General features: G+C 45.8%; 1 protein-coding gene across 1 annotated transcript in view; it reads left to right on the top strand.

Annotated features, from left to right (window-relative positions):
• Positions 1-23,853, top strand: part of LOC117053220 (ras-GEF domain-containing family member 1B) — a 231,920-nt gene that overhangs the window by 17,454 nt on the left and 190,613 nt on the right. Inside the window, exons 2-3 of the mRNA XM_033160805.1 lie at positions 12,464-12,511; positions 21,699-21,752. Coding sequence (XP_033016696.1) covers positions 12,464-12,511; positions 21,699-21,752 — 102 coding nt within the window. The remainder of the gene's footprint in view (positions 1-12,463; positions 12,512-21,698; positions 21,753-23,853) is intronic.

Raw genomic sequence — 23,853 nt, forward strand, 5'->3', positions numbered from 1 at the left:
AAATAAAATAAATGCTTCTCTAAAGTTTTTAAGGGCTCATTCAAACATCCGCTTGCCCTGCTGCTTCCCCCCCCATAAAAAAACCCCTCTATACTGCTGAATCGGAGCAAATGTCAATCAAGTTTTTCTGTGGATTTTTCTGATTCAGCAGTAAAGAGCAGGTTTTCCCAGGAAAAATCGTGGTGCAAAGGCAAAACCACTTGGATCCATACCTGGAAAGCACGGGAAAAATGGAAAACCTCTTGGGCCATTGCTTTCCAGGTGTTGTTAAGTATAATTGGTTTAATTCATACTGAAAATGGGAATGTCTGTGTATTGCATACCCTGCAACATTCTCCGATGAAAATAGGTACATCCCATTGAACAACAACAACAACAACAGTAATAATTTTACTGGGCGGCTTCCAACATATATAAAAACATAATAAATCGGGGGTTGGATAACTCAATACCTGCCAGCATTTCTCCAATGAAAATAGGGACGTCCTAAGGAAAAGTGGGACATATCAGGGGATTATCCCATTTTGCCCTTACATTTGCACCCCATCGTGAGCAGCTTGGGTGAAGGGCATTGTGGGGAATGAAGGCATGCTTACAGGAGTCAAGCATGGGGCTTTTAAATTGCACAGGGTGATTTTGTCTTGGTGTTTTGTAACCATAAACGATTCAGATGCATCAATCTGCCGGGCTTTTCAAACACTATAATTTGTGCACCTGAAGGTTTTATTGAAATGAAGTGTCACACTGCTGGTGGAATAGATTTTGGCTGCCCAAGCCATTGTGGCAGGTTGTGTGGTTGCCTCTCTGAGAAGTGCTTCGCAGATTCCTCTGCAATCTTCGCGGCACCTCTCCCTGGGCACCTGGCATTCAGAGGCTTAGCAAGATGTTTTATTAAAAAGAGAGAGAGAGATGCTGAATTAATAAGCTTCTGGCCACAGGAAACCTGGAGTCAAGCAATCCATTCTTCCTGGCTCCCCTTGGGAAGCTGGCAGCCTGATCTTAACTGTGGGCACAATTCCATCAAAGTTAAGCACTGTTAAACCTTATTAAGTTCAAGGCGAGGAACTGAAGAACTGTGCAACTATTCCATGAAATCAGTTGCCTTCAAAATGCTTCACTGTGGCCTATGTCCCCCCCCCCCCCCAGAACTACCATAGAAATATTCAGGGCTTCCCCTCCCTCCCAGCCTGAACTCACTGGAACTGAGTTCTGGCACCTCTCAGGTGGGCACCATTGCCATTCTAAGAAAACGAGGGAGGTGTTCATTGTGAGTTTTGGCACCTCTTTCTCTGGAAAAGTAGCACCGACTGCAAGTGACTGTCCAGGATTTCAGGCCAACATGGAGATGCCAGGGGGTTTTCTGCATGCAAAGCAGATGTTCTACCACTGAGCTATGCGCTTTCCTCCACTGCCATAAGGAAGCTGGGGCCGTTGTCCCTGCAAACATGCTTAGGATTGCCTACCAAAATAGGCTCCAGAACTCTCCTGTAGACAAGGATGCCGGGAACTCTATCCTAAGGAGTGCAGATTCAGCAACTGGAATATCCAAAGCACCCTCCTTTCTCTCCTCCTCAAGTCAGTTTTCCTCTTCTTTGTCCCCACAAAGGCAATTCCTTCACAGCATCACAACCTATCCCAGAGCCGTAGGTGCGATGTGCCAATTTCCCTCTTCTGGAAGGAATTATCTGACTTCTTCCCCTTCTGCCTACCACCATCTGCACAGGTTCTCCCGCTGTTGCATGAACCTAAAAAAACTTCATGGCTCTCTTGGCATCAAACCCTCTCTGCATATATTAGAGGCATTTCAATATTTTTGTTGCTGCTCCGTCTTGACAGCCTGTGTTATCCTGACCTTACAGTGAACTTCCCAGTAGCTCTAATCCTCTACTTTGATTCTTAATGTTTAATACATTTTTAAAAACATGAACACACATTAGCCTGCTTTATCCAAAGGGAGAGTGGAAGTCCCTAGCTTTTGATTTGTAATGTGCACTGAAGTGGCAGGCAGAGCAATTTGGTTCCCTGTGGTGAGCCGGAGCAACAACCCAGATTGCTTTTCCTGAAATGTGAAGAGTTGAAGAAATCCACCCAGCTCTCCTTTCTGCTCTCTTTTGGCAGGAACTTGTCATGGACTGGCTGGAGGCACCAGCTGGGGAACCCCAAGGGAAGAAGGCTCAGAGGCAGGGGGTTGGTGGTGGGATGAAGATGAGTCGTCAGAGGGAGAACAGGGAGCAGACTGGGAGGAGGAGGTATTGGAAGCTGAAGAGGAAACAGGGTTTAGTGAGCAGGAAGAGTCTGTGGCAGAGAGCAGTCCAAAACCAGAACCAGAACCAGAAGCGGAGGCTGAAGAGGAGGGGAGCCAAGAGCCAGAGATGAGACAGGTTGGTGAGGAAGCTAGGATGTCTCCTCCTCCTGCAACACACAGCTCCCCTCCTCTCTGGTCTCCCAGAACCCGAAGAGGTATGAAAAGAGTGGAGCAAAGGCAGGCAAGATGAAGGAGCCTCAGATTGCTTGGGAAGGAACCCAGGGAGGAGCAGACTTAGAGGGCTGTGGGAAGGCAGGGACCTTCAGTCCTTGCAACTGCCTCATCGGGGCAAGATCTACTGGGAAGTGTTGCTGTGCTCACTAGGCCCGGCCTCCTGAGCCATTTTGGTTTTAATAAACAGAGTCAGTGTTTTTTTTTCTAAAAAAATGTTTAGGGGTACTCTCATTTTGACTCCAGAAAATCACCATTTTATAGTTCAAATCGGGAAAAATAAATACTGCCCCTCAATGAGGCCGAACTTTCATCAGTAAAACACCACACATCCACATTCCACACTGTTTCACACATTAAACGCTCGCTTCCGTCAGACTCAGGAAACACCGGGAAAGGAAAGGAAGCCGCCATCGGGGGTAGCAACGGAACTGATGATTCACCGTGCTAGAGAAGAAACTAATTTTTTAATTTTTTTTTTTTTTTAGTTTCTTCTCCTGTTAGATTCACAAAATGTTTAGGGGTATGCGTACCCCTGCCCCCCCAAACGCTGAATAGAGTTAACTTATGTGGCACCGTGTGAGCTATTGCTGACCTGTTCCTGACACCTGCCCTAACACTTCTTCACTTTGTCCTACATCTGCATCATTTGCAGAAGGATTGTAGCTCTGTGGTAGAGCACCTGCTTTTGCGTGCAGAAGGTCTCAGGTTCTATTAAATAGTGGATGGACATAGCAGATGACACAGTGATTCTCCAAGCAGCTCTGTTTATTCTCAGGCTGGAACAGGACTTAACTGAAGGGCTCAGCAGCCTGCTTATATAGAACTCAGCTACAAGCAACAGTAACAACTTTCTGTTAGTTACCCAATCCCTGAATGTCACTTTCAATCCCTCATTTGCATGTGCGAACCTGAGTGAAAACTGCAGCAGAATGAACTATACACACACACCCCTAGTGGCCTAGGGTGAGAACTTCAATACATAACAGGTTCAATCCCCGGCATCTCCAGGTAGGGCTGGGAAACGAATCCCATCTGAAATCCCGGAGAGCCACTGGCAGTCAGTGTAAAGAATGCTGAGCTAGATGGTGCAGTAGACTGTCTCAGTAAAAGGCAGCTGTCTATCATACATTACCCAAGGCACCCTATGCTCTAAGACAGCAAACTTTAAGTAATAGACTGGGGCTGCCCACCCCTTGGGGCCAGTTGACACAGCTATAATTTTGAGAAAGTGTTGTGGGTGCCAATCATAAAATGGCTACCATGTAGCAAAAACACTGAAATGGGTATTTACTGAAATCTTTTGCAGGTGCCATAGGAGGTCCTGGAGGGCCCAGTGGTGCACATGGGCACCATGTTGGTGACTATTGCAGTAGATTAATCAACTAAACCTTCAGTTGATTAATTGGTCAGGCAGATGTTTGTGCTCAGACAGCAAGATTTAGTTTTGTAATAGCAATTCCTCAAATGTTGGCAAGATCCATTCGAAAGCGAAAGGAGAAGATCCAAGTTTGTCCTGTGTGTTGAAAGAGACAATTGAAAGAGAATTAGCACCAAAGCTGTTTCCTTTCTTATTCTTTTCTGTTCCTTTTTTTTTTAAAAGTGCCGCAGACTTGACAGAGAAGAATGAGGGGGTGAACAATTAGATCTTTAGCTGCGACATTATGCTCAATACAAACCCCCCTGGTTCACTTGACTGCCTTCTGTACAAATGTACAGAAAAGCCTTTTTAAAAAAATGAAATGAGAAAGCTTTGTTATTGTAATGATGGGTGGGTTTTCAGCTTTAAAGCACTTTGCAAATTCTGATAGGGCTGATATTTTGTTCCATCACACGGTTGCCTCCATGCACAGCCTAATTGTGAGGAGAGCGGAGGCTATCTAGGTCATGCATCCAATCAGTGCAAGGATTTCCGCTTGTGCAATGGGACTTCCACCCCCTGTCCTCCCCCTGCATGCATCCTGCACCCTCCTCAGATCTGTTCTGTAGGGTGGGGGCAAATCTGCCTAGAACAGATTTAAGGAATGCACAGGGAACCAGCGGGGGTAGTCTAGGGTTACCATACTCAGAAGAGCAAAAAAGAGGACACATTTGTAGGTGTGGAGGGAGTGGGGAGGAAGAAAAAATAGCAGTATTTGTGTGTGTGCAGTATAATATAAAAGGTGTATTGAAATATTTAATAATGGTAATAAAAAATGAAAATGGGGATAATAATTAAGAGATGTCAGTGAAAGTAGAGTAGAAAGAGAAGGGAAGATAGAGTTAAAAGAAGAAGAGGATTCCCCCCCCCCCCGAGAAAAGGAAGAAAAGAAAATGACCAAAAATACAAAAACAAACCCATTATTATTATTATTATTATTATTATTATTATTATTATTATTACCCCACCCATCCGACTGGTTGCCCCAGCCACTCTGGGCAGCTTGCAATATATATAAAAACAGAATAAAACACTGCACATTAAAAACCTTCCTTATCAGTTGCTTAGGAAGGGGTGTGTGAAGGGGGCGGGGCGCCCCGGGTTCCACCCTGGAGGGGTGACACTCTGGGCGCCCCCCCCGACACCCAAGCCGAGCCCCGTGGCCACCCGGTAAAAAGCCATGCTTGGTGGTGGGGCTCGCAAACCTCGGTGCGCGCTTTGCTGCTTGGGCTGCGGGCGGAGGCAAGCCAGGGAGGGGTGTAGCGTGTATGCGCAGCGTCGCTACGCATGCGTCATACATAGCGGCGTTGCGCATGCGTGCTACGGAGTGACTCCACCCCTGGGTTTGCCGCCCCGGGTGGCGAAGCGGCTTCCTCCGCCAGTGTTCCCTATACAGAGTTGTCTTCAGATGTCTTCTGAAGGTTGAATAGTTACTCATCTCCTTGGCTTGAGAGTCACATAACTCCAAACTCTCCAATATTTATTACATGAAATAAATATAAAAATTAACGAACTGCAGAAAATGGAGGAAGGAAGTCGAGTTTTGAAATGTTGAAATGACTGTGAAACGACTGAAATGTATATAACTGAAAATTACAATAGGATGTCCCTATTTTCTCCAATGAAAATAGGGACATCCTAAGGGAAAGTGGGACATTCCGAGATCAAACCAGAAACCGGGAGGGCTTCTGTAAATCCAGCACTGTCCTTGGAAAATAGGGACATTAGGAGGGTCTGCAACTGTTGTAACGTGGGGGTCGTGATTCAGCAAGTGATTTCAGCTCTGACATAGCAGGCAGGAGACAGCTTCTTCATGTAACACTCTTTATTCAGACAAACAAGACTGGGGAACTGAGGAGAGGGATGCTACATTTATAGGGACAGAAAGACTGGCTAGAAAGGATACATTTTGGAGGGAACAATCTCAAGCAATCACAAAGCTGCCTTTTGGTGGAAAACAATAAGACTGAGGATCCAAATGCAACAACTTGAATGAACCAATAGTAGCTGTTCCTTCTGGAACAGGAAGGCAGTTACTTTCCCCTAATGTGAATACAGATAAAAGTAATACAGATATTATAACCCTTGAATCAATACACAACAGCAACCATAATCTGCCAAGGAATCCCAAAGTCTCCTGGAAAACAGTTTTAAAACCCCCACTGATCTAGAAGACCAGGCCTAAGAAGCTGATTGCCGCACCAGAGATAGGTCACTGCTCTCCACCTGCTCCAACATTGGGCTTGAGCGACAGGTAGCCACAGAGAGCTGTTGCCCTGAAGGGGATGCCTTGCATTTGCTGCCTGAGCAGTTTCTTTGCAAATCAATTTATTACCTCGCTTCCTCCTCATCCGCTGCAACTCGACAGCCAGAGCCTTTGACCCAGAAGTGCTTGAATCAATCAGCTGCTTACCTGCTACCGCCGTTGACCTTTTGCTTTGAAATAAATAAATAAAATCAAATATGGATAGATGTGCATGCTAGAGCTAAGAGAAAATGTCAAAATTTTGTGTGTGTGTGGTTGTGTGTGTGTGGATGGTGTGTATGGAAGTGAAGACTGGCAATAAAATAAAATGTCTTGTCCACTTCCACCAGTGGAAGTCTCTGCTGAATCTCAGTTCCCTCTGCAAATCATAGAATTGTAAAGTTGGAAGGGAACCCAAGGGCTGTCTAGTCCAACCCCGTGCAATGCAGGAATCACAGATATATAAAGGGAGGCTTTTCATTCCCAGAATTCAAGGCCCTCCTTGTTATGAGACAAAGGTTTTTGAGAGCAGAAGCAATAAGGCCTACAAGGCCTACACAATCATTCAAGCCTCATGACTCATCTTGAGTGAAGACTCATTCTCCCTATAAAAGTAGCCAGCCTCTGTGTGGGCCTCACTCTGTGTCAGTGCCTGTGTGTCTCAGCCCATGTGTGTGTTGTGTTGTTGCAGACAGAGGACTCTAGTAAATCACTAACTAAGACTGTGCCTCTGTGAAGAGCCAGATAGCTGCTGTGAGCACTCTGCGTATGCTCTTTAACTATGCTGTTTCTGAACAAGTTTATTTTCTTCAGTAAAACTTTTATTCTGTTTATGAAGAAGACTCTGCTTGATTAATTTACCGCTGTGCGACATTCCTGAATCCACACCCCTTCCCACCAAGCCCTGCTTTGCACCCTCCTCATATGCTTTTGCATGGCTGGAAAGTGTTATTGAACTCTGATAATGCTCTTACTTGCTTGGAGGGAATGATGTAGGCTCTGTGTATGCAGCGAGAAACCTCTGGAATATAGCCTACTGAACAAAGGTTAAGATCCACAGTTGGTTGTCCCACCCACCACAGGCAAACAGTCCTGGGAAGGCTGCCCATTACGAAATGCTGAAAAACCTCCCTCCACCCACGGAACCATGTATCATTGCAGTGCACTTGCAATATTGCGATGGGACGCGCTTGGTGCTGTGGTTTAAACCACTGAGCAACCTGGGCTTGTCGACCAGAAGGTTGGCGGTTCAAATCTCCACGACGGGGTGAGCTCCCGTTGCTCTATCCCAACTCCTGCCAACCTAGCAGTTTGAAAGCAGGCCAGTGCAAGTAGATAAATAGGTACCACTGTGGCAGGAAGGTAAACAGTGTTTCTGTGTGCTCTGGTTTCTGCCATGGTGTCCCGTTGCACCAGAAGCAGTTTCGGCATGCTGGCCACATGACCCGGAAAGCTGTCTGTGGCAAACGCCAGCTCCCTTGACCTGAAAGTGAGATGAGCACCGCACCCCCATAGTCACCTTTGAGGGGACTTTACCATCCAGAGGTTCTTTACCTTTACTTTTTTACTTGCAATATTCACCTGTTATTCTCTATGTTCACATAACAGTGAAAACCCATTTTTGCTGGGATATTTCTGAGCAGGTCATGATCACCATGAGGCAGCAAAGGCAATCTCTTTCCAGCATGGAATGGTTCCAACTGGTTTGTTCAGCTGCCAGACTGGGAAATAGGATCATCTGGTGCAGCTAACTGGATGAGATTACGGCAGAAATTTAGCATTACGTTAACCTAATTGTGAATGGTCAAAGTGGCTTATTTTCAATTGGCAAGATGTGCTTAAATCACTTTACCTAGCAGATGGAAAGCAGGGATGGGCGAATCTGTCAATTGTGATCTCTCTCTGTCACTCATTTTCCCCCCATTCTTTATGCTCAGTTCTTAACATTTATGCGGCAGTTTGTGAATTTTCCTTTAGAGTCCTCGTCAGAGAAATTCTTCTTTTAGCTGCACCTGAAGTTTCCCAAACCCTACCCCTGATAAAGCCAGGGAAAGGTGGGTGTGGTTTGCCCAAAATGGCCTGGTGGGCTGGATTAGGCCCACAGTCCATAGGTTCCTTTGTCCACAGTGATGGAAAGGCACTTTCTGGGGCTTCAGGCAGGGATCTTACCTGTAGAAACCAGGGAAAGGATCACTGAGCTACCAGTGAGGGCTCATCCAGATTAGTCCTTGGTCCCATGACTGATGCCCAACACAACTCAAATTCTCACCTCCCCCACCCACTTTCTTGTCTCTTGATATTTTCACCACTGACCCAGAGGTGACAGGAGCATATGCACTTTATTGGGAAACTAATTAAAGTGCCATCAATACCCATTAGACACCCTTGCACTTTGGGATGTTAATTCGAAAGGACCTGCGGGCTTTCATAATGTGATAAATGCTCCGAGTGTTACAGGGGAACCAACAATCATTATTTTTCATTGATAAAACCTATGCCGCTGCCCGTTGAAACCTTTGGACCCTTTGGAAATGTCAGCTCCGAGGAACACTTCATCAGTGAGCCACTTAATTTTTGTCACAGAATCCTATCAACGCACTGAGCCAGCATCGAGTAATGGCTAAGAAAGCAAGCTGTGGAGCAAGAAGTCCCCTGATTCAAATCTCACTTCTGCATTGCTCTGACTGAGTCAGGCTAGTTGCTCTGGCTCAGTTGAGATATACAGTAATGAGAAACCATGGTTTGCTGGTATGCAAATGAGCCTGCATGAGACTTGGGATTGCATGCTCCCCTTCCCTTCAGTAGTAGAGGAAGGGGTGTGTGGTAGCTGTGCGCCGCCCCGGGTGTCACTGCTGAGGGGGGTGACAAAATGCCAGGTGGCACTCACCGTGGGGCATGCAGCGCGCCCGAGCCACATGTTTCTCCTGGGAGAGACACGGTGGCCTGGGCATGCACAGGTTCTGCCCTGCCCAAACGGTCTACCCACTGCCTCTACAACAGCTGTAGGGCAGCTGAGTGGGAGGAGGCAGGCAGACTCTGGAGGCCCCGTTGTGCATCCTGCCCCTATGGGCAGCTCACCTTCCCCTCGCCCCACCCCTATGGGCACCACGCCCCACCCCTGGGTGCACTGCCCCAGGCACCTGAGCAGCTTCCTCCGCCACTGCTTCCCTTCTCCCCCTATTTCACACTTGAAAGGAGGAGATAAACTCTTAAACCAGGCTGCCTCAAACTTGGCCCTCCAGATGTTTTGAGACTACAATTCCCATCATCCCTGACCACTGGTCCTGCTAGCTAGTTATCATGGGAGTTGTAGGCCAAAAAACATCCGGAGGGCCGAGTTTGAGGAAGCCTGTTTTAAACCTTCCCTTTTAAACAAACCACAGTTTCCTGTGACATCCAAACTCGAGGAACAGTGGTCGATTTAAACAAGGGTTGGGAACCTTTTCACCCATTAAGGGCAACATTCCTCAGGTGTAGTCTGTTATGGCAACCTAACAGTGGGTGAGACTGGATCGAAAAGTGGGTGGAGGTAAAGCAAAGGGGCTCAACTTATTACAAATCTTTCCTATCCGTCTGTGGCGGCTTTACCAGGAAGTACTGCCAAGAGCAATCCTATCTCTCCTTTTCTTCCTTACTTAAAGTTTTAATGTGTTTTAAATAATTGAAATGACAACTCATTAGTTCAGTCCCAGCCTTTCCCCTAGACGTGCTATAGAAATTCATTAGGGTTTGCTGATGCTCATCTTGTTAACTCTGCCAGATGTTTTCCAGTTCATGAAGTGGGATTGAGAGGAGGCCACAGGGGAAAGAATGGGGAGAGGTGAGATTAATGGATAGGCAGGCCCTTTTGCTGGATTGAATGGGTCACACACAACCCAGGCAGCAATCTCCTCTGCTAGCACACACAGCTGGCAGCTGATAATTCTGTTTGATTATCTAGGACAAGGTTGAAGAACCTTGGACCATCCAGATGTTGAACTCCAAATCCCATCAGCCTCAACTGGCATGGCCAGTGGCCAAGGATGATGGGAGTTGTGGCCCAGGACATCTGGAGAACCATGGGATCCCAATTCTTGGGCCAGGACACTGGTATTTAACTGGTGGACCAACACACACAAGTGGTTTGTGCGCTGACCAAGGTTGTGTACATTAAGGGCATTATCACTGTTTCATGTTGGCTTCTTTTTAAATAGGAGAGAGGCAAGGGTAGATGGAGAAGGGGAACCCGCTGCCTGTCTGTGTTTGCAATATAGAAATGGATGGACCAGTGGTCTGACTCAGTAATAAAATACAGCTCTAAAATACAGCAGAGCTGAGGACGAGTCACTGGTCATGGCACGTGGCATGGAGGAATTTAGCTGTGTGGTCCTGGCAGTGAAATTTAGGTTGCTAGGTAGCAGAATGAAAAACAGGACCTTTGAGTTTGCTTTTTCGGAAATGATACCAGTTAAAAGGAAGGCTGAGATTCACAGGAAGGTGAACGCCCAGGGCAACACCCTGCACTCCCATGGGATCGTTGTTTGCGCATAGATCTTATTTAGCTTTCAGATCTAAGTTTATTGAGCATGTTATTGTCTAATAAGGCTTGAGAACTGGTAAGCTGGCATATGGCACCCTAGTAATAAAGTGTGATGGAGCACCACTAAAGCCAGTAGGTCGTGGTGGTTAGAATGTTAGACTAGGGCCTGGGAAACCAAATTTAAAATACCAACTTGGCCTTGAAGCTCCCTGGTTGACCTTTGGAGCAGTCACTGCCTCTCAGCCTAACCCATACCCCCCTCAACATTTTGGGAGGGCAGCTTGGGGCACCCCTCCATCCCACTGACCCCATCGTTCACCTGTCCGTCCATTCACCCCTCCTTCCTCCTATCTTTGCCTGCTGACCTCTTCCTCAGCCTCAGAAGACACTGTGCTGCCCGGCATAGGCTAGAGGAAGGTTGCACCGCTTTGCACAACCTTGAGAGATGCTGCAAGGCCTAGCAGAAGGCTGCAGTGGCCTGTGTGGCATTGGGAGATGCTGTGTCAACCGGCGTGGCCTCCGCCTCCTCTGGCAGTGGCATTGGCCCAGTCGTACTTCCAGAAGCCAGCTGGTGTGGCCAGAGCACACAGGAGTCAAAATTGGACATATCGGATTGGGGTCAGAAGCCGGGGCAGCTTCTGTCAATCTGGGATGTCCTGCTAAAAATGGACAGTTTGGAGGGTATGCTCACCTACCTTACAGGGTTGTTGTGAGGCTACAAATGGGGAGGAGGAGAACCATGGGCACCTTGAGCTCCTTGGAGGAATGGTGAGCTATAAATGTAATAAATAAGTAAATACCCTTCGGAACTTGTTCAAATACTTTCCTTTCTGCTGGGTGTCAGTTCAATTCTTCAGCAAATAAAAATGCATCCAGTGCGAAGCAGTCTCTTCATTTATTTATTGGTCCGATGTTGGTTTCCTTAACATTTGTTACATCTACAAACACTTTGCGGCAACCTTAAAATTTATCTTGGTTAATGGGATACTATCTTAAAGCTCAGCAGACTGTCAAGCACCTCTAAGCAAAGTGAGGGCTGGTGTGTTTGTGCACATAAATTATTGCACAGAGAGCAGGAGCAAGAAGGCTGAGCAAGCAGAGGAAAGCAAATAACCCAGATGCCGAGAAACTGATCTTAAACTGGGGTCAGTGCCTTTGAGGGAACCTCTTAAGGTTGCACGAGGCCCACTTTGTACGTAATGCTAAGCTACGGTTTACAGTGTCATCGTAACCATGTCTATTCAGAAGGCAATGAGCCAGTGTGGTGTAGTGGTTAAGAGTGGTATACTCGTAATCTGGGGAACTGGGTTCGAGTCTCCATTCCTCCACATGCAGCTACTGGGTGACCTTGGGCTAGTCACACTTCTTTGAAGTCTCTCAGCCCCACTCACCTCACAGAGTGTTTGTTGTGGGTGAGGAAGGGAAAGGAGAATGTTAGCCGCTTTGAGACTCCTTCGGGTAGTGAAAAGCGGGATATCAAATCCAAACTCCTCCTCCTCCTCTTCTTCTTCTTCTTCTTCTTCTTCTTCTTCTTCTTCTTCTTCTTCTTCTTCAATGAGGCTTACTTCCAGGTAAGTGGGTTAGAACGGAAGCTATAGGGTGGTATTCGACTATGTTTTACTCAGCGTAGATCCCCTGAAGTTAAAATGTATCTGAATACCACCCTTAATCACTATAAGAAGGCACTTTATTTTGCCAGAACTCAAAAGGAACCAATGCTGCAAGAAAGCATTGTGACGTTTAAAAAAACACGATTTCCCCTCCTCAACAAAATCATATTTCTCTTTCTCTCTTATTTCGCAGTCCAGAAGCCAGTCCCGTATTGGCCTGAAGCAAAGCGCCAAGCAGAAGGTATGTTTATTAATTCGTCCATTAAAGTATTGTGCTTTGACTCAATGGGTTTAAATTCCTCTTAGGTACCTGGACTTTTAGTTCTTCCACAGAGGTGGAGACAGATCTTCAGGAGAGAATTGATGGGCAAAGGAGGGATTCAGCATCCCAAAATTGTGTCAATCAGTTATCCAGAAAGAAGAGCCAGGGTGGTTGGATGTTGTGCTGGGGGGCACCAATTGCAAAATAACCAATGTCTCAAGAAGCTTCAGAAGGTGCAGAAGAAAATTATTTTTTTACAATTGGATACAACCGGATGCCATTTTGAATCAAGATGTTGGACTGAACCTTTAAAAACTGCACTGATCTTACCTGCCGGTTGATTTTGTTGGTTTCTTCAAATTCCCAAGCAATGCTGAGTTTGAGGCTGCTAGTATCGTGAAGCGCAGGATTTCACAAGGCCAGTGACTGTATCTGTCACCACCATTATGACAATTGTATTCAAGGGACTTGGGGGTCAGTTTGGCCACGATGTATGCAAAAGAGGTGACCTTAATGGCTAATACTTCTGCCCACCAGTAAATACAGAATCATGTTTCAGGGAGTTCCTCTGTCCTTCAGTACAAGTCCAGCCAAGATTGCTGTCATAGTCCCAGGGAACCTTTGCTGGTTAATGTTTCAGGCCAACCTCAGAGAATCAATTTTATGCTGAGCAGTGCTGTCATCTCTAGTGCAGTTACCCTAAAATTCACATTTATTATTACGGTATTTGTTTATTAAACTTCTCCATCGCTTGTCACCCAAAGGGTCGCCAAGCAACTTAAATATATATGCACAAATCATTATACAGTGGAACCTCGGGTTACAGACGCTTCAGGTTACAGATGCTTCAGGTTACAGACTCTGCTAACCCAGAAATAGTACCTCGGGTTAAGAACTTTGTTTCAGGATGAGAACAGAAATCGCGCGGTGGCGACGCGGTGGCAGGGGGAGGCCCCATTAGCTAAAGTGGTACCTCGGGTTAAGAACAATTTCAGGTTAAGAATAGACCTCCAGAACGAATTAAGTTCTTAACCCGAGATACCACTGTACCGTAGAAAACAGGGTTAGGAATCATAGAACACATTAATATTCAATACCATATATTGGGAATACAAAAACTCAAGTGCCAGCCCCACCCCTAACAGTAATGGAAAACTTTGCAGGATGCAAGCAGCAAACAAAACAATGTTCCCGCCCACTAAATAACAGATTAAAAAAAAATTAAACCCCCTCTCTAACTCCCACCCAAAAAATAAAAATCTTCCCATCAAACCAAGAAGCCCAGTAACATGGGCAGCTGCTATAAATCAGCAGGGGGGGGGGTCCTCCATGGTGGTCCAGGGATGGCCCAGCATCTCTCTCCTCCTTTCAGGGAGAGCAGCAGCAAAAGCAGAGCAGGAAAGTGGGTTTTACTTTCTTTGCAGTTTCCCCAGTTGTTGCTCCTTTCCCACTATAGGTGTTTCTTTAAGCCGGGTCTTCTAATTTTTAGCGTTCGCCTTTGGCTAAAAATTGGGCTGCCTTCAGATGTCTTCTAAAAGTCAGATAGTTGTTTATTTCCTTGACATCTGATGGGAGGGCGTTCCACAGGGCGGTCACCACCACTGAGAAGGCCCTCTGCCTGGTTCCCTGTAACCTCACTTCTTGCAGTGAGGGAACCGCCCAAAGCTCCTTGGCGCTGGACCTCAGAGTACGGGCTGAATGATGGGAGTGGGGACACTCCTTCAGGGTCTGGAAACCAAGCCTTATGAGGAACATTGAGGGAGTTGGAGAAAAGAGGAGGTTGAGAGGATATCTTCACATATCTCAAGGGCTGTCACATGGAAGACGCAGCAAGCTTGTTTTCTCCTGCTCCGGAGGGTAGGACTTGAACCCATGGCTTCAAGTTACAAGAAAAGAGATTCCAACTCAACATCAGGAAGAACTTTATGACACTAAGAGCTGTATGACAGTGGAACTGACTTCCTCGGCAGGTGGTGGACTCTCCTTCCTTGGAGGTTTTAAAGCAGAGGTTGGACAGCCATCTGTCAAGTATCCTTTAGCTGAGATTCCTGCATTGCAGGGGGTTGGACTAGATGACCCTTGGGGATTCCTTCCAACTCTGTGATTCAGAGGACAGGAAATATAATGTGAAACAGATATACAAATGAGTTGGGTGGGGTAGTGGATGGGGATAATGGTTTTCTGAGCGCAAGCAATTATTCCCTTGAAACATCTACAACTGCAGCTATTTTGAGGCATAAAGAAGAAACTCTAGGCAAGTAAACAGTTCAGATCTTTTTATTCTCTTGAGTGCAATCAGGAAAAAGGCCTCCGTGTTCTCTTGGGCATTTTACAGCTGTGTGAGCCTTACGTAATCCTTTTATTCTGATCCTCAGGTCCTGGCGGAGTCTAGTTTAATCTGTGATGTAATAGGATTTGCCATTTTGAAGTTTAGTTGAAACGGGGCACTTTGTGTACCAGAGAATAATATTGGAAGGAGTGTGTGTGTGTGTGTGTTTGTGTGTTCTGAGCAGATATATAGCACACCCAGGCATGACTGATAAAATGTTGTGCTGTTTTCAGTTTGGAAAGTCACTAATGCCTGAACTGCTATTGATTGGAGGGTGAATTTCGTTTGCTCTTGGCGCGAGCACAGCTACCTTTGCCTTGAAAACTAAACAGCAGTTCCTTGGGCGGAAATCTATACATGAGGAGAATACCTCTGGATAAATCAATGGCAAAGCTCATATGCAACTCTTCCTACCTGCCTTGCAACATTAAATAACAAGGAGCTGAGTATTTCTGTAAAATTGCTGCACGTTGTGAGCAGGAGAGCTGCTGCGGTGGCCCTCCAAGCATTGGGCAAGGTGCAGAACTTGGTAGCAAATGCCCAAATGATAACTTTGAAGCTGAAGTGGAAGAGATTCTGCAACTGTTGGAGGATTCTGCAATTCACAGTGCAACTTTACCCACTTTTCATTATGGAGAAGTCAACACTGTGTGGGCGCAGGGGGAGCCCAACCCACTTTGTGGCCTGAGGTGAAAAGGAATGGTGCTCCCACCAGCACATCCACACAGTCTTCTTTTCTTCTTCTTCTTCTTCTTCTTCTTCTTCTTCTTCTTCTTCTTCTTCTTCTTCTTCTATCACTCGTAGCTGAGTAAGATTGTCTTCCATAAACACAGTTTTAACAATGAGTCCGTAAGTGACTGTGGAGGCCAATTCTGGATCCACACGTCCTTCCACAGTGGGGACATTGGTTTCCGGGTGGGAGTTGATCATGGTGTGGATTTGCCAAGTGTGCCTTCCTTTTAGCATGTTTCTCCCTTGTGTCATGAGTTTGAGTGTCTTCAAAGCCCATGACACCTTTGGTAAAAGCTGTTCTCCAACTGGAGTGCTTGCAGGCCAATGTTTCCCAGTTGTCGGTGTTTATTCTACATTTTTAAAGATTTGCCTTGAGACAGTTTTTAACCTCTTTTGTTGACCACCAGCATTACACTTTCCATTTTTAAATTTGGAATAGAGTAGTTGCTTTGGAAGACAATAATCAGGCATCTGCACAACATGACCAGTCCAACGAAGTTGATGTTGAAGAATCATTGCTTCAACAGTGGTGATCTTTGCTTCTTCCAGTACACTGATATTAGTTCGCCTGTCTTCCCAAGTGATGTGTAAGATTTTTCAGAGACACTGTTGATAGAATCTCTCAAGGAGTTGGAGATGGCATTTATAAGTGGTCCATGTTTCACAAGCATATAGTAAGGTTGGTAGTACAATAGCTTTGTAAACAAGTGTTGTGTATTGATTCAAGGGTTATCATATATGTATTACTATTGTCTGTATTCACATTAGGGGAAAGTAACTGCCTTCCTGTTCCAGAAGGAACAGCTACTATTGGTTCATTCAAGTTGCTGCATTTGGATCCTCAGTCTTATTGGTTTCCACCAAAAGGCAGCTTTGTGATTGCTTAAGATTGTTCCCTCCAAAATGTATCCTTTCTAGCCAGTCTTTCTGTCCCTATAAATGTAGCATCCCTCTCCTCAGTTCCCCGGTCCTGTTTGTCTGAATAAAGAGTGTTACATGAAGAAGCTGTCTCCTGCCTGCTATGTCAGAGCTGAAATCTATGTCAGAGCTGAAATCTGCCTAGGTAGGATAAGTGATCAATGTTTTCCAGCGTTACACCATTGGGTTGGATTCGTGGCGCTGTAGTGGGGTTGCTTTGTTCTTGTTGGTGCAGCACTTTGGTTTTTTGGATGTTGGCCTCCTAGCTCCCTTCTCACTGCCGGTAAGCCACTACAGTGCTGGTTCATGTGCCAATGACCCTCTTTACATTAAGGTTACCAGATTTTTTTCAATGAATCCGGGGACACTTTTCAACCTCAATGGGTTTTGTCCGGGGACTGATTTGTAAATCTGGGGACTGTCCCTGGGAAACAGGGACATCTGGTAACCTTACTTTACATGCCTCTCTTGCATGAGTTAGTGCTGTGTGGATAAGCCTCAGAAAAGCCAAGTTGAGCCATGGGGGTTGCTGGCTTTCCTCTCCCCTCCCCTCCTCCCTCATGGCCCCAAGGAGGTCTTCTGCTTTCAGTTTCAAAGGATCTCAGCGTAGATGTGATCCAGGATACCCAGCTCACAGCCAACAATGGTTAGTGGTTAAGAAGCCCACTGCAAACCATGGATTATGAAGCTGACTTGTTTGGTAACTCACCACTGTTTTAAATCAGGACTCCAGGTTCACATATTCATGGTACATCTGCTTTGGCTTGAGGGCTGCATTCACTTTCTGGGGGCTACATGTCTGTGGTGGGTGTGGCAAAAAATGGGTGTTGCCACATAGAGGGTGTTGAGGACCCTATAGAAAAGCCTAGACAGTCATATTCTGTCTCATATCCTGACATTTCTCACCTTGCTCCATGCTAAATGTATACCTGTAATCGGACATAGACCAGCTGTGGAGGAAGCGGAGGAGACAGTAGACTTTGAGTATCATTAAAGGCAGCAAAATGGGAGACAGATAATTGTTCCCCATTAGATGAATTCATCTATCAGGATAGTCTCATTGTTGGACTCCTAAGTCGGCAGGAACAAGACTTACTCAAAAGCACAGGGTGGGTGCCATTTAGACTCCCCCACCCTAACAGTAAAAGATCTGTTTGGCCCTGAATATCATTGTTGTTGTTCAGTCGTTCAGTTGTGTCCGACTCTTCATGACCCCATGGACCAGAGCACGCCAGTGATGTTTTTGTTTCTTTGTATTTAAATGAATAGAAGATTTCAAAGTTTTGATTCCCATTCAGAAAGCCATACCGCCTCTCCTGCTGGCGAGGTCCTTTCTCCCTGTTGAGTAAATATTGCCCTGCAATTAAGTGGAGCAATTAGAGGAATTTAGCATTAAATGAAGAAGTAAGAGAATGTGATCCTTTCGACGGTTTGCATTATAGCCCATCCACTTTCTCTGTAATTATCGGAGAGTTCTCCAAACGTTCATTAACTAAATGGAAGCCAGATGATGGCCGTTAGTCAGCAATATAAATCCCGCTGGAACATTCCGTGAGCTCTCTGCACGATTAATATTCCTAGTATTAGCGGGTCCTGAGAGAAATAGGAAGGGCCTGTAGGTTGGTGGGTTTCTGCAAAGTCTTGCTGATACCTCCCTCTTCTGCATGGATGAAGGTATTTTGCTTACACGGTCATACCTGAATGTCAGCTGTAGAGAAGATGACTGTATTTTATACAATACTTTTCTTCCAAGAAGGTCAACAACCCTTTGAGGTAGCAAAACTTGAGAAAGAGTAACTTGCTCAAGGTCCCAAAGCAAGATTCAGGGCTGACTGAGGACTTAAACCTGTGTCTTTCTAGTCTTATCTAACTACTACAGAAGAGTGACTTAGGTCAGCTATTGAATTTGGGTCTGAGTTTCCATTTCACTCAAGGGCAATCATTCTTACCCAAAGTTTGCTGAAAAATCCAATGCCCACAGCTTCCTTGTTCATCTAAATACCCTTTCATAACAGGGAGTGATGGCCACCAACTTTAAAAGAGGATGAGACAAATTCATGGGAGATCAGGCTACCAATGGCTGATGTTCTCCCTCCATTGTTGGAAGTAGTTTATGTCTCTGAATACCAGTTGCTAGAAATTTCAGAAGAAGAAGAAGAAGAAGAAGAAGAAGAAGAAGAAGAAGAAGAGGAATTTGGATTTGATATCCCACTTTATCACTACTCTAAGGAGTCTCAACAACCTCAGATACGTTGATGATACAACCTTGATGGCAGAAAGTGAGGAGGAATTAAAGAACCTTTTAATGAGGGTGAAAGAGGAGAGTGCAAAATATGGTCTGAAGCTCAACATCAAAAAAACTAAGATCATGGCCACTAGTCCCATCACCTCCTGGCAAATAGAAGGGGAAGAAATGGAGGCAGTGAGAGATTTCACTTTCTTGGGTTCCATGATCACTGCAGATGGTGACAGCAGTCACGAAATTAGAAGACGCCTGCTTCTTGGGAGAAAAGCAATGACAAACCTAGACAGGATCTTAAAAAGCAAAGACATCACCCTGCCGACAAAGGTCCGTATAGTTAAAGCTATGGTTTTTCCAGTAGTAATGTACGGAAGTGAGAGCTGGACCATAAAGAAGGCTGATCACCGAAGAATTGATGCTTTTGAATTATGGTGTTGGAGGAGACTCTTGAGAGTTCCATGGACTGCAAGAAGATCAAACCTATCCATTCTTAAAGAAATCAGCCCTGAGTGCTCACTAGAAGGACAGATCCTGAAGTTGAGGCTCCAGTACTTTGGCCACATCATGAGAAGGGAAGACTCCCTGGAAAAGACCCTGATGTTGGGAAAGATGGAGGACACAAGGAGAAGGGGACGACAGAGGATGAGATGGTTGGACAGTGTTCTCAAAGCTACTAACATGAGTTTGGCCAAACTGCGAGAGGCAGTGAAGGATAGGCGTGCCTGGCGTGCTCTGGTCCATGGGGTCACGAAGAGTTGGACACGACTGAACGACTGAACAACAACAACAAGGAGTCTCAAAGCAGCTAACAATCTCCTTTTCCCTTCCTCCCCCACAACAAACACTCTGTGAGGTGAGTGGGGGCTGAGAGACTTCAAAGAAGTGTGACTAGCCCAAGGTCACCCAGCAGCTGCATGCGGAGGAGCAGGGACGCGAACCCGGTTCACCAGATTACGAGTCCACTGCTCTTAACCACTACACCACACTGGGAGATTATTGTTGTGCTCGGATTCTCATTGCATGCTTCCCATGGGAATCTGGTTGGCTACTCTGGGAACACAATGCTGGACTAGATGGGTCACTGCCCTGGTCCAGCAGGCACTTCTTATGTTCTTAGATGTCAGAAGCAGATCTATGCGCATCAATGTGCACAGGGCTGTTTCTGACATTGAAGCACCTCCAATCGCCTCTGCGCGCACAAAGCTCTATGCACACTTTGGATCCTCTCTGTGCACACAAGAACAGCTGGATTGCAGCTTATGAATTTTGTCTGTGCTTGAAGTTCTTGGTGCTGCATTTGATTGTAGGACAGAGAGGTTCCTATTGTGAGAGGCTTGCTGGAAGACTTAAAAGCAGCACATTGATGTTTTTTTCTGTGTCAAAACCAAACCACTTAAAGCTGCTTTTACTGTGTATGCTCAATTTTATGGCTGGCCTCCTGCAGGCTGTTTCACAAGAATGCTTTTTAAGTCATTTGTAAATAGGACATTGCAGGTAGCTGTGCTTACCCTTGGATGAGCATAGAAGTGTTGGCATGGGTTTAATGCGAAAAAGCCCTGTGTCCCCAGAATGAAGAAATGGGGAGAGCTGACCTCAGAAACATTTTCACTCTCCTTGACTTAGCATAATAATAATAATAATAATAATAATAATAATACATTTTATTTCTACCCCGCCCTCCCTGGCCAAGACTGGGCTCAGGGCGGCTAACACTGAATATAAATACATTAAAACAAAAAACAGTAAAAACTAAAGAAAAAAAGAAAACAAAACAAAAGAAAAACAGTTGATTAAAATATAAGTGAGAATACAGTTTAAAAAGCAGCTTGAAATGCAGCCTCGTTTTAGTGGTAGCCTAGAAATCAAAGCCATAAAGGGAAAAAACATCATATATTCACTGGGGCCAACTATCCTTCACTGAAGATGTTCTGTCTGAATATGAAGTAAGACTGGAGTGTGAACCTGCAGTGAGAGCTGTTTTGCACAAGCTAATGGGGGTCTTTCCAGTGGTGAAGCTGCATGCTCCGCTACTGGGGGCGGAGAGCAGACATGGCTGGCGCCCTCGGGGGGGCGTGTTGTGCATTCTGGGGGCATGGCACCCTGCCTGCAGGGACGTGGTGCACATCCCCAGGGTGTGGTACGCCACCTGCGAGGTGTGGTGCCCGGCGCGTGGGGGTGTGTGCGGTGCATGTCTGGGGGGCCCCCGCCGCGATGGCACCCTACCAGAATAGTGGTGCCGGGGGCAGTCCACTCCCTCCGCACTCCCGTTCCTCCGCCAGTGGGTCTTTCCCACTTACATCTCCGTTATCTCTGTTTTTTTAATTTGAGTTTCCCCACAGCTCTGCTCTTTGTCATCACCAAAGTGGAATTTCCCCCCTAATATACTCATTTGTGTGTGCATTTCCACCCTAACATGCACCTTAAAAAAAAAAGTTATTTCCTCTAAATAGTGCATCTTTGTATGTATTTTTGCCAATATAGGCATTTATATGCACGCTTTACACTAATATATGCATCTTGTGCACATGACTTGACCAAAGAACTGCATTGCAAAATTCAGAGGTGTGTGAATTTTAAAGGACAGCTGTATTTCAGTTTGCATCTTGTTTCGGGAAGGGCAAATTGGCTGAGCTCACCTTTAAAGCTCAAACTGAATCAGATTTCTCCCCTTTCACTCACTTCAAGCAGAGGACTGTTCCCTGTAAAGACGATGCATTTACCATTCACCCATAGAACAGAATGCCGGACAAGATGGGTTTTTGTAAATAACATTATTGTTGTGATTTTTAAAAAGAAGTCACTGAAATTGTGACCTTTTTCTGCATTTGTTGGATATTACGTTCTCAAATGCCCTGCCGCTTTCACTGCGTTTTGTAATAACAACGTGTTTCTGAAAAAGGGTCTTAAGACAAGTTGTAAAAGAATTTCCATATTTTCTGTTCCAGACCTCCCCTTTCAACTCTTTGGCCAATGAAAAGTCCCTGTTTGACTGCAAAAGGGTAAGTGGAATTTCCCCCCACCTGCACTTGAAAGTTTTCGTCTTCAAATGATAAAAAAAAAGATCTTGTTGAGCCTCTGGGAGGGAATCCTGCAGCTACACTTGAGCCTTTGTAGCTTCTGTAATTAAATAATAGATTAGAAAGAGCTGGAAACTTGACAGGCTGTAGTTCATAGAAAGGTAAACTCACTTTCCATCTGAAATTATGTGGCCCTGAGTGGCTGGTTCCGAATTTCTCCTTGCTTGAGACTGTTGGTGCTTCTGTTTCGAGACGATTGCGTGGGGAAGGGGAAATGCAATTACCGAGTTAATATTCATGGCACCTACGCATTTTGATAACACCATTTCTGAGATTTTTATTTCCATTTTATAGCACAATAATGGTGGCAGAGAGAGGATGACAAATAGTTATATCTGAGTGGGAGCCTTACTGGACGTTTGGAAATAGGCACCCGGCTTAAAATAAGAAAGATAATGCGTGTATTTATGATGACAGGGGGCTGGTAATAACATGCTCTGAAGCCTTGTGGTCTCCACAGCTGTCTGGTTCTGTCAAAGCCAATTCCCTTCTCCAGCCCATCTTTTTCTCTGAACCTTCTATTTGGCAATTCCATTGGAAAGAATCAAGAAGGCTTTGTTAGTGTGTCGGTTTAGGATCAAAGTTCAAATCTTCACTGGGCGACCTTGAGCTAGTCAGTCTCCCAGCCCTAAGAGGGTTGTTGCGAAGTTAAAAACCGGGGAGACAGAGAACCATGGCCACATTCACACCATGCATTCAAAACACAATCTACACTTTAAACAATCATGGCTCCCCCCCAAAGAATTCTGGGAGCTGAAGCTGGTTAAGGGCACTGAGAGTTCTTAGGGGACCCCCTATTCCCCTCCCAGAGCTACAATTCCCAGAATGGTTTAACAACCAATCACAGGGAACTCTGAGCGGGGAATAGGGGGTCCCCTAAGAACTCTCAGCACCCCTAAAGTTCCCAGAATTCCTTGGGGGAAGTCATGACTGGTGGTGCCACTGTGCCTTACATGTATGGTGTGACTGTGACCCATGTTTGCTACCATGAGCACCTTGCAGGCTTGCCACGCAGGTCTTAGGTTCAATTCTTGGCATTTCCAGATAGGGCAGAGAATGTACTCTGTCTGCAATACTGGAGAGCCAGTCCGTGTTGATGATATTTGACTGATTGGAGGTAGCTGATACGGTGCTTCTTAGATGCTATTGGACACTAACTCCCATCAATCCCAGGCAGGATGGTCAGTAGGATGATGGCAGCATACCCTAGGGACACAAAGAAATCCAGACGCAACAGTTGTTGAGCTTTTTTTGGGGGGGGGGATTCGCCCAAAAAACAGAAAGAGTGATACTCAAATGCACGCTTCCTGATTCTGTTGGCAAAAACAGAGACATTTCCCCCAGGTTTTGGAAATTCCCCCGGATGCTAATTTCCCCAGGAAATTCCAGATGCATGGCAACCCTGGCATACCCTCCAAGTGTCCTTATTTTCAAGCACTTGTCCGGTGTGGCGGTGGTGGCCGTGGCGGGTGTGATGTAGCTTCTCCGTGGCTGCCACTGCTATCCTCCTTCCTTGGGCAGCTCGTAGCAGCTGCTGGAGAGTGGGCAAGGTGGAGGCTGCGGCCCCCAACGCCCCATGGGACAGGCAGAGAGCAAAGCCTCCCTGGGCAGGAAGGAAGGGGGATCGGAGCGGGTGGAGTCTGAGTTTTTTTAAAAAATGCTTTGTGCATCAGCATCTAATCTTGCCCCTTTCTAAAATTTATTCATTGGTGTGTGTTTTTCTTTTTGTAAATCTACCGGAGGACAAAATAAAACCGGGACTGAGGAGTTACCTCAGGACGATGGAGGGCCTGTGTGCTGTGTCCTGTTGGTTGTGGCACTTACCTTGCTTCTGATAGGAAATGCTCCGTGGGGGAATGACAAAAAAGGGGTGTGTGTGTTTCAAGGAGGGTCTGTTGATGAGGGAGTGAGAAATGTCCCTCTTTTCATCTGAGTGTATTTGGGAGCTGTATGTAGCGTGCTTTGTGTCCTGCCCTAACCAGTTCGAGTCCAGTTTGGAAACTCTGGCCAGCTCCCCTCTTCT

The sequence above is a fragment of the Lacerta agilis genome, chromosome 9 (genome assembly GCF_009819535.1).
Source record: "Lacerta agilis isolate rLacAgi1 chromosome 9, rLacAgi1.pri, whole genome shotgun sequence".
In the NCBI taxonomy this organism is placed as follows: Eukaryota; Metazoa; Chordata; class Lepidosauria; order Squamata; family Lacertidae; genus Lacerta; species Lacerta agilis.